Below are 11,529 nucleotides of genomic sequence, written 5' to 3' on the forward strand. Positions count from 1 at the left end.
TAAACCTTTTTTATATTTATTAAAATGTTCTAAGAATTTTCTTAAACATTGCACAAAGTTTAATGCTGTAGTTTTATTTTTGTGAAATGTAGATGCGCATACAAGAGTTAAGCAAAACAGAAGAGCATCAACATAAGAAAAGTTCAGGTATCTAATATTCGTCTTAATAGTCTATTAACTTGTGAAAGCTGGTTAATGGAAATACTATTCCAAATCCATGGGGACACTTAATGGTGTATCAGGGCAAAGCTTTGTAAGATGTTTTTGTAACTGAGACCAAAATTGAAGATAGAGCTGCTTTATTTTCTTGGTTTAAATCTTCCTTTATTTTTGTAGTGATGAAATGCTGATTGTGTATAGAGGACTTTGAGAGTGGATTTTTTAAAACACACTTAACTCACCCAGAAAGGCAGCTAACATATATATATGTGTATATGTATATATATGTGTGTGTGTATATATATATATATATATATATATATATATATATATATATATATATATATAGTTTCAGCCCAAACTCATGTTTTTAAACTCCAACTTCTAAAAAGTTACAAGGTATAAATGTAAATGGATCAACTTCCCAGTTAGGGTCAATTTTCCCCCTAGTCCATTAGTTAAACTTTATATATAATTATACTTCAGGCAGGGAAGTAAAATATGTTTACTTACAGGCTGATGTATGTTCTAATATAGAAAACAATGTTGAAAAAGAAAAATGTACCTCTCTCCTGAGGAGCAAGAGGATGATGGTCATTCAGAGATATATTACATTGAATTATACAGAGAAACAATTTTTAGAGGTTTTTCCTAGTTTCATGATTTGTTCTATAGAGTGGATGAAGTCTATGAAAAAATCCTCTTCATATATTTCCATTTATAAGCATCTCATTTTTGAAAGTGATCACAGCATGATAATGACTGTGCTGCTTTTTAGTGTCTGGCTGCATAACGTGTAAGTCACAATTTGCTGGTTTTGGGTTTTGTTTTTTTAGGAGGAGGAAGAGACCCTCCTTTACTATTCTATATCCTAAAATCTACTTCTAATCAGCTTTATACTGTTGCCTGTACAGCTCAGTGAATGAATGTACTTTCATCTCTAAGAGTTCAGATATCTGCCAATGAATATTTTTGCTGTAGAGGAGAAAGTAAAAACTCCACAGCGGGGATCTTTTCCTTTGCTTTTGAAACCACCATTGAATCACTATCGTTTTGCAGACTTTGCACAACTGTACAGGAGAGTGGCCTTTCTACAGCACATTTTCAGTAATCCTATATTTAGTCAAAATGGATGAGAAATCATGTATTAATGTTTGTATGGAATTTTGGGTCCGGTGTAATATTTTTATCATTTAAAAAAAACTATTTGTAAAAACATTTATTTACTGCATGGGTATTGACGCACATTAAATTTGTGGGATTTTGTATATGTAAAAAAACAAAAACAAAAAGCAAAAAAACAAAAACCTCTTGTCCTAAAATGAAGTGTGCTTGTTACAGGTGTTTAGACTTGTTAATGTTTACTAGACCAAATGTGTACATTTACTTAAAAATATCTGTACCTGATGGATGTGTCGTGGATACAGTGGCCAGGTTGTGCCCTGGAAACAGTGAGCACTTGATAGAAAGACTAGCTGTGTTGCTACTAAGCAGCTTTTACTTTGGTAAAGTTGGCTCTGTTGTTTTAAATGGTAAAAATTAAACTAATGAATTTTAAAAGACTCGTGGCTAGCCTAGCATGAAAGAGACCTTTTAACACTATATATCTGTACATTTTATTGCATTAGTTTCAAATCTAGGAGAGAGGCAGCACTGTAAACTGAAGTCAAATAAATTCAGCTCTTAATGAATCCTTATAAAGCACCTATTTTATTCATGCAGTCCTCATCACATTTCTTTGTGACCTAATCACACAGCCGCCGCCACCCCGCCACCCCACCCCCGGTTACAAGTTTTAACTTTGTCACTCCATTGGTGGTACAAGCCAGAAGAAGCACCTGTCCAGTGTATACAAGAATCTTCTCTGAGATCCTGCAAAATCAAGCTGGTTTCCCATTTACCTGACAGGAACTTTAAAATTTCACCTACTCCTCTTTCGTTTCTCTGTGATTCTTTTGGGAAGGTGGGGCAGAGGGTGGGGGGTACCACTAAAAATAAGCTTAAAAATATTTTTTTACAAATATTACCTACAGCATGTCTGCAGAATGAACATTTAAAGAGGATGAATGAAATAGGGTTTTGATTTGTTTTTGTTAGGTGTTCCACTAAACCAAAGAAGCCTGATTATTATGGCTAAGGGCTGTAGAAATAAAACTTAAAACCAATGAGCTGCCAAAAGCCAGGGCAAAAGCAGACTAGGGTAAGTAAGGATGAAGTACAGAAAAACTTAACCTAGGTTATTTTCTCAAAAAAAAAATGGTGCTTTCTTAGAGATTTTTTTCCTCTCAGTTCCATATCTATATTAAACCATCAGAGCAGAACTATAACCATGATTCTGGATCATAAAATCATAGTTCTCCCTACAATGATTGCATGTGTTTATTAACCAAGGCACTTTACCTTCACTATTTATTCAGATAGATATTTACTTATTCAGATAATGCCATCTTCTAGAACCATTTATTACAGTCTTTATAGCTAAGAATTTTCTGGTCTTGTACATAACTTCTTATGGTACGTTTTTTGGCTGTTTGGCACAAAAGTAATCTCTGTTTAGCGCCTGGGAAACACTAACTACCAGAGGGAAAATAGGGTCATGTTTTATTTTCAAAGTCCATCTCTAGCCCAGCATGAGAATTTCTAGAAATCCCCAGTTCACTGAAGATGATTCATATATCCTTCTAAATTTGACCCATCCTGTATCCCATTCTCAGAGTAAGGGGAAATGTTCCTCTTTGGCCAAGCCTAAGGAAAAGCCCATGGGTTGCTCTGTAAGCCTGGTCAGGCGCGACTTGCTCACTGACCCATTAAGCCCAGCACTAAATCTGGCGCCTCTCCGGGCTCTCCCTCCCTCTCCTCATCCCCACCCTCGGCCAGCTGCAGCACTGCGCACTGCAGGCCGCTCCAGGCCCAAGGCAGCGCGCAGCCAGTGTCCTCCCAGCGGTCCAGGTCGAGGTCATAACCCACCACGTTGCGGGTAGGCACCTGGCGTGAGTCCCGCCACTTCAGGCCGCCCAGCAGCAGCACCGTCTCCTCCACCACGGCCAGCCCATAGCAGAAGCGGTCGTAGGGTAGCGGCCGCAGCCGAGTCCACTGGTCGGTGCCGGGGTCGTAGCGCTCGATTTCGGAGAAGGGCTCGTAGCGCCCCAGAAAGGCGAACAGCGCGCCGCGCAGTGCGGCCATGTGGTGCCCGAAGCGGGCCGTGCCCATGGGCGCCCTCTTGCTCCACGCCTGCTCCCCGGGTCCCAGGGAGAACACGTCCCGGAGGCTGCTCGCGCCGCCCTCGCCTCTCCCCGCCTTGCCCCCAGAGATGTACACGACGCCGCAGTTCCCGACGGCCCCCGCGTGGCCGTGCAGGGCCCGCGGCAGCGCCCCGGCCGCTGTCCAGCGGTCCCGGCGCAGGTCGTACATCTCCACTGAGGCCAGCGCTTCGCCGCCCGCGCCCAGGCCCCCGACGGCCAGGAGCCCCTCGCCCACGGCGCCGCACCAGAAATGGGCCCGCGCTTCCCGCATAGCGGGCACAGTCATCCAAGCGTGGAAGCGCGGGTCATAACGGTGCACTTGGGCCGTGACCGCCCGCAGGCCGTCGGCTGTGGGGGAGGAGCCACCGCCTGACGGGATCTCCCCGCCGAGGACGAACAGGAAGTTGCCCGCGGCGCACACGCTGTGCCCCAGTAGCGGAGCGGGCAGGCGCGTGAGGCTGCGCCAGCGGTGGTTGTACCCGTCAAAGGCCACCACGTCCCGGGTAAGCTCCCACTCCTCCTCCTCCTCCACCTGCTCCTCTTCCTCCTCCTCTTCCTCGGGCTCCGCCGCGGCGCCCCTCCCTCTGGCTGCCCGCCGGGGGGCGACGACCTCCTCAGTCACCACCTCCCGCCCCCTGCACCCCCCGACCAACAAGATGCGGGTTTGGGGGCTCCGGACGCTGGTCTGCTCGCCCTGCATGAGCGGCTGACGGGAGGGCGACGTGTGGTAGTTGAGGGCCTGGATGATGAGGCCTTTGACCCGGGAGGGCAGGGTGAGGCCGGAGCCCGAGTACACGCGCCGCAGCACGTCGGTGGGCACCAGGCCGAAGCGGACGCGCTCGAGCAGCGCGGCGCAGTGGGCCAGCCGTTCGGCCTCGGGCTCCTGCCGCAGCCAGGCCAGGGCCAGGCCCAGCAGCCGGGCCTCGGGCACGCGCGCCACGTCAGGGGCACCCAGCACGGCCCTCAGCGACGCGGGGTTGAGCTCCAGGAGCCCGGCGGGGCCCGCGCCCCGCGCCAGCAGCTCCCGCAGGTGGCTCACAATGCAGCGCTCGGCCGCGCCCAGCGTGTGTACCAGGCCGAAGCGCGCCGCCATGTTGGCGGCGAAGCAGCAGTTCTCAGGGGCTAGCTGGCGCTCCAGGTAGCGGCCGCACAGCCCCAGGGCCTCGGTGACCTGCAGGTAGCTGGCGGCCTCCAGCGTGTCCTCCACGGTGTCCATGGAGAGCGGCAGCCAGGCGGTGTAGATGAAGTCCAGCAGGCGCTGCAGGCCGGCCGCCGACGGCACATGCAGGTGGATCACGGGCGCCTGGGATTCCCGGGTGTGGCTCTTGAACAGGGCCCTGAAGTAGTCGCTGGAACACGCGAGGAGCGACCTGTGCGCCGGGAACTCGCTGCCCTCGGCCTCCAGAGTCACGTCGCACAGGAAGCCCTCGGCGCGCAGGGCCTGGTAGCCGGTGAGCAGCGCGCCGCCATGAGCTTTGCAGTAAGACAGGAAGTAACTCATGATGCCCAGGGCGGGAAGTGGCCGGGCCGGGGCTGGGGCCAGCCGGGCGCGGCCGGAGACATCCCGGGACACGGCACCGCCAGGTCCGCCGTGCGAGCCGAAGAGCCCCTAGCAGGGGCCCATTTTTGCCTGCTCAGCTTAAATCCCAGGCCTCCTTCATACAGGTCCGCAGATCTCCCTGTCCCCCTCTCAGAGCAAATCCGGTCGGGGAACGGTTTCCAGAAGGCCCTAGTAGCGGAGGGCACGGAGTTTGGAGTCTTCCGGTAGGTGCGGGGCTCGGTTTCAGCGGCTGCTGAGGCTGCCAGAGCGTTGCCCAAAGCCCCCTCCACGGCCCAGTTTGGGGAGCCCACACCTGCGCGCCAGGGGCCGCAGTGGCCGCGCACCATCACCTGGAAGGGTGGAGCTGCAGGTAGACTGACTCCAGTGGGGTGCTGGATCTCCGACGGCCCAGATGCGCAGATGTGGCCCGACTCGGGCCGTCCGGGGAGTGCGGGGCGAGGGCTCTGACCTCCCCGGGGGTGGACAAGGAGGGTTCTGCGGGCACCCGCGAGGGCCGGGGACAACTAGCTACGGGGCAAGGGAGGTGAGCTTGTTCCGCGCGGAGGATCAAATCAAAGCCTAGGGGATTAGGGAGGTGGGGCTCGGGTCAGCGCGGAGGGTCGGAGGCGTGATTGGGCGCCGCACATAACATGCCGGTAGCTCACAGCGACAGGAATAGCGCGCGGCCTCGGCCTTCCCGGTGCGCCCCGCCCCGCGCCCCGGCTGCTGGCTGAGAACGGAGGGCCGGGACGCGGGAGTAAGCGGCCCGGGCCTGGGACATGACTCCAGCCACCCCACAAGCCACCGGTCACCAGGGAGTCCCGGGAACCCGGCTGGGGTGCGGGAGGCGCTCACTGGAGAGGCGCCAGTCGCGGGGACCCTGTGCCTGTTGGTGTCTGGGGAGGGGCTCCCGGCTGGTCTGGAGGAGTGTCGACCCCCCGGTGTCTCTGCGCCTGGGAAAGAAGCCCCTGGCTCGCAACTTTCTGCTTTGAGGAGGCCCTAATTAATCCAGCGAGAGCGGGGATTAAGCGGCGATTTTGCGCGCTGACACCCAGGAGGCCACTGCGCTCAGAGGAGCCACTGGCGGGAATCACGCCGGGGCGAAGCGACACTCCTCGCCAGAGGCTCTCCGGAGCACGCCCCTCACCTGGATTCACCCTTGCGAGATGCTGGGCCTACTCTGCGCCCTTCCCGAGGTCTCTCTGGCTTGTCTCACATTCCGCTTTCAGGAATTTGCTCCCACCCAGCTCCCCGACCCCGGCTGAGTTCCCCCTTCGTGTTCTTAGACCCCACCCGGCCCATCCCTTGGCAAAGTGGACAAGGAGATTGTAGGTGACTTGGGTTTTCTGCCTTTGAATGACCACTTCATTTAAGAAAATAATTCTTTCCAGTTTGTCTCCCTGGCTTTACAGGCTCTGATGTAATTACTGCCTGCTCCATTCTCAATGCCGTGACGTGATAATGGTCAGTAAGGTTGCAAAGCTCGGTAGAGGCTGGAGTTTTGAAGGGCCCATCCTCATGAAGTTATTTTTATAAGATGCACCCAGCACGGAAATGATGACTAAAACCACCCCAATCTTGAGACATCAGGAAAGCATTTCTCATCTCTGACACCCTGCTCTTAAATAACTAAATGATTAATATAGCTGTTCTTTCTTACCAGTTTGGAGGGTTCTGTGTGTTTTGCTTTCATCTAGAATTGATTTTTCTATTTTCTAATGCAACCCTTCTGGTAATCTGTTTTAAGTGCACCTTTTGAAGGCATCTGAAATAACTTGCATTTCTGAGAGTTAGGGTTGTATTTCATTTTAAAAAAATCCAAGGAAGGATAAAATTCATCGTTTTCTTCCTGGTATGCCATCGGTACTTACAGGGTCTCCAGTTAGAAGCAATTCTTGAAGTACATAAAAATATTAGTAAAATGATTTTGCTTTGTTGTCAAAGATGAAACTGATTTATGACTTAAATTAGTCAAATTATAAAATGCAGGCAGGGGCTCAGGTTAAGGGCTTACTTAAACTCCAGGGACTAAGAATACTGCAATTTGAATTCCTAACGTTAGAGCTACAGATGGGGGGCGGGCAGTGCTAGTTGGTTTGGGTTTTTCTTTCTTTTTTTTTTAAGCCCTAAAATTCTTAGTTCAAAAATAAAATACCAGTTTGGTTCGCTGTGCACAGATCTGTATGGTGAAATTAAATGGCCTTTACTCAACCTGATAGAATTTTGCTAGAAGGGATATTTGAGATCATTTAGCCAAACCCTCTCCCTATCCTCCCCAATTTCTTGTTTTTCTTTTTAAAAATGTGGCAAATGAGCCCCAGAGAGAGTACGGTTTGTCTGGGTGACTTGGATATTGAGTTACAGAGTCTGGACCAGAATCCAGGGCTCCCTCCCCACTATATTATGTGACCTCATGTATGATAAAAATAAAATAGTGCAACACACAGTCAGTTTATTTAAACCAAATTTCAGAGCGATAAAGTTTAAATACAGTTTTTTAAACAGCATATTTCTCACCCTGAAATTGGACCACAGCCCATCAGATCTGTCCATCACCATGCATTCAGTCTGAATCCAGAATGTCACACTTACTTGAGAATAGAGATGCTGTGGAAGATTTTAAACTCTTGACATCAAAAATCCAATTTTATACAACAAGTACCTGTTCATTGCTGGCCCAACATGCCACCTCAACATGTTTTGCCATTGAGGATATGATGAAATGTGTTACGTGAAGAAATTTTCATATTAGATGTGTCTACAAGGTCTTGTTTAGAAAATGTAACTGTCAGTCCATCCAAGAACATTCTTGTCCTTTGAGTAATGTTTATGGAAAGTATTGATATTTTAATTTCTGGGCAATATTAACTAGGATGTGATTGTTCTGTTGAAAATGGATGTGATTGTTCTGTTGAAAATGATCTGCTTCTAAGTTGTCCTCCCTCTTTAGACTATGAACTCCTTGAGGCTGGGGACTGTTTCTTGGTCTTTGTATATCCAGCCCCTGTCACAGTCTTCGGCATAAATAATGTTGAGTTGAACAGATAGAGGGAATGAGACTGTCAGTGGGAGGAGTAAAGGGTTGTTAGGAACTTGACTGAGGCAGTTACTTCTTTCTCTCTGCTTCTCTTTCTTCCCTTCACACAGCTTCGGTTGCAGACACACCCTGGTATGGCCATGAGCTAACATCCCTAGGAATCAAGTGGGTCACCATGGGTGGCCTGCAACTGAGAGAAGGCCCTACCACTTCATCCAGCCCCCTGCTCTACAACCCCAGTCCTTTACCAAGGCCAGCCCCACATGGTTCTTGGCATCCAGTCAGATACACTGCTACTCCTCCTCCCCGGACACAGGGCCCCCGGTGCCCCAGCAGCCCCTCCACACCCCACTTTCTATGGCCAGGCTTCTGCCGAAGGCCCAGCTACACACTCCAGCATGCCTGTTGGGACCCTGCAATTTATCTTGAACTCCCCACCCCTTGTCAGGACTGTGACCTGCTGTCGATGATCCCTTCCATACATCTGCACCTCCTGTGACAGAGCCTAGAACTAAAGTCCTCCAAGCACCCGCCTCACTTCCCACATCAAAGTGGCAGTGCTGGTCAGCCGTGGCGCTCCACTTTCCCTGACTTGGCCCTACCTAGCTAAATGTAAATTCCATAGCTCTCACCTCTAAAATAATTGTATATGTCAAAAAAATTTGAAAACTACAGATGTCCATGTATAATAGGCACTTAAAATTTTTTTTGCAAATGTAATGTGCTTTTTTTGGTAACAGCTTTGTTGAGATATAATCCACATGCCATACGATTCACTCATTCAAAGTGTACAGTTCAGTGGTTCTTAGCATATTTCCAGAGTTATGCAGACATCTCCAGAGTCTCATTTGGGAACATTTTCATAATCTCAGATAGAAACCCCGTGCCCTTTAACTCTCACTTCCCTGTACCACCTGTCCCGCAAGCCCTAGGCAACCACTGATCTATTTTCTATCTCTGTAGATTCTGGATATTTCACGTAAATGGAATTATGTAATACATGGTCTCCTGTGACTGACTTCTTTGACTTAGCATAATGTTTTCAAGGTTCATCCATTGTAATGCACTTCTGAGGAAAAAAAGGATTTGTATAATAATAACATTGGGAACCTTTTCTCAAAACCACAACATTCTAAAAAATAGGCCCTGTGATATTTAGGATACAGTTTTCGGCAGGTTAACTCTTTATCATCTATCATTACTGACTCCTTTCAGTACCAATATACTTCCAACACACGGCTTCCAGCATCCTCCGTGGAGAGCTTATTATTAGAAATTGACGCATTAACTAAACTAATTGTGAAAACATGATTACAAACAATAACAGACATGCAGTAGAGAAAAAATATCCCATGTTAACTTCACCCAGGTTAACAAGACCATTTTTTGTGTATGTGAGATGTTATTTTATCTTTGTGACATGCAGTTCAAGTGAAAGGATTTCAAGGGGTGGAGTGTGTGCGTGTGTGTTTTAGTCATGAGTGATTTTGGCATTCTGGCCCAGCTGACAGCTAAAGAAGCAGTGTGGTAGGTGGGGAAGGGACTGGGCTTTGGGCTCAGACAGACCTGGGCTCCAATTCCAGATCTGCTCCATTAGACTTTAAACAAGTGACTTAAGTTCTGTGAGTGTCATTTTATTATTTTTAAAAGGAGGATACCGCTTCTACATTCATAGCACTGTTAAAATAAAATTATGTATCTATGACCATTCCTGGCCCGAGTATACACAATAGATGTGAGTTTCTCTTCCTTCTCCCTCCCTTAAAGCCTTCTGAAAACTCATAATACCAGAGGCCAAGCAGCCAGAAAATGTAATAAAGCAGTGGTTTTCAGTGGTCCTCCTGCAGCATCACCTGGGAACCTGTTACGGTTTCTACTGCATCAGAAACCCCAGGAATGGGCCCAGCAATCTGCTTCGCAACAAGCCCTCCCAATGATTCTGATGCACATGAAAGTGTGAGAACCACTGTAATAGAGAATTGTTCATAATTTCTGCTACATCCCAAATTCACTAATCTCAGTAATAACTTATTCCAGGCGTAATGTCAACATTTCCCCCCAAAAAAGAGAGGAAGCCTACTAGCTCCAAAAGGTCAGAGGTTGGAGACTTAGATGGGAAAATTCAGTGGCTGTGCCCCACATCATATGACTTTAAAATAGATTGTGGACTTGTTTGCCCTTCCCTACCCCAGACAAGCTGGCGATATTAACAGCGATCTCTGTGGCATGAGATGATTTGGTAACCGAAGCATTTTCTCAACACTTGATTGAATACTCAAATCAGAATGTAACTGTAGCCAGTTTTCCTATCTGGATGCCACATGTTAAGAGGCCCTTTGATGAATCAGGGAATGCCCAAGGAGAGCAGCCAGAAAGAGGGAGTGTCTGGAAATGTTCTTTCTCATGGAGAGAGCAGGTGAAGGAGCTGGAGATTTTAGACTAAGAGGAAAGAACCCTCTGGTGAGTTAAATGATTGCTATTTTCAACTCTCTGAAGGGCAAGAGGCACAGAAGGCAGACCCAGGACCAGTAAGTGGAAGTTACGAAGAAAAATTTTGCCACAGCATAAATAAGAACCTTCTAGCAATAGAGAACCTTGAAAGAAAACATATAAGTAGAAGTAGAACGTGCCAGGCCATAAGAAGAGTTACCTGAGGCTCGGGGAAGACAGGAAGCTTGTCCAAAGTGATGTGATTTAGCAAACCTTGTCAGAGCCCCACCCATATCCCCTCGATCCCTTTACCATTTTTGTGCACATCAATCCCAGTGGCTTTTGCTCCCAGCAACCAGCACCTGTGTCCCTTTGTGGGCAGGCACCCCTGGGCTGCTGGAGCCCACCTTCCCCGTGCACATGAACAGAAGCAAAAAGTGCCCGCAAATTTACATCTCCCAGGGGCTACCCTTGACCAACGACTGACTGACAGGTGGAGGGCAGCCCCCTTTCCAGGTATGGCTCACACTGTTTCCAGAGCTCCCCTATCCGATTGAGCTACAGCTATCTCCTGTGGGACCCTGTTTGGTGTCACACACTCGCTTGACCTTCCCTTCCCTGTCTCACATTGCCAGCCCCCTGCCTGTCTTTTCTGGGAATACTTCCTAATAAATGACTTTCACAGGAATCCTTGTCTCAGGAGGAATCCCTGCCTCTGGGCACAATGAAGTGGTTTACTCTTAGTATCTGACCCCAAAGGGCCAGCTGTCAGCACATTCAGGTGTGTACGGGCAACCAAACCTATGACTTCCCATGGTTAGACCTTCTTCAGAAAGATGAAACAATGTTCTGACATCAACCTCAGAGTCTCTTATACACCTTTCCACATGAGTGCGTAGTACAAACCAAGTCATACAATGGGAAGTGGCTCAGATATGTCATCTGAGCACAACCAGAACTAAAATCGAAGAACACCCTCGGGGTGTTAGTAAATTTCTCCAATCACCGGCACCTGTTTAAGGAGTTGTTGCACCTGAGACTTTAAATGCTTTTTTTTTTTAAACCAGTACTCTTCTACAGAGATATTATACCCTTTCCTGAATTTTTCTGTGTCTGACCTA

General features: G+C 48.4%; 1 protein-coding gene across 1 annotated transcript; it reads right to left on the reverse strand.

The window, feature by feature from the left end:
- Nucleotides 1-2,955: 2,955 nt before the first annotated feature.
- KLHL34 (kelch like family member 34) lies at nt 2,956-4,902 on the reverse strand (the record flags this gene model as incomplete). Its single annotated transcript, XM_079727265.1, has 1 exon — nt 2,956-4,902. The coding sequence occupies one exon, from the start codon at nt 4,900-4,902 to the stop codon at nt 2,956-2,958; it is 1,947 nt and encodes a 648-aa protein (XP_079583391.1).
- Between the last annotated feature and the right edge of the window lie 6,627 nt (nt 4,903-11,529).

This window comes from Hyperoodon ampullatus (assembly GCF_949752795.1).
Source record: "Hyperoodon ampullatus genome assembly, chromosome: X".
NCBI lineage: Eukaryota > Metazoa > Chordata > Mammalia > Artiodactyla > Ziphiidae > Hyperoodon > Hyperoodon ampullatus.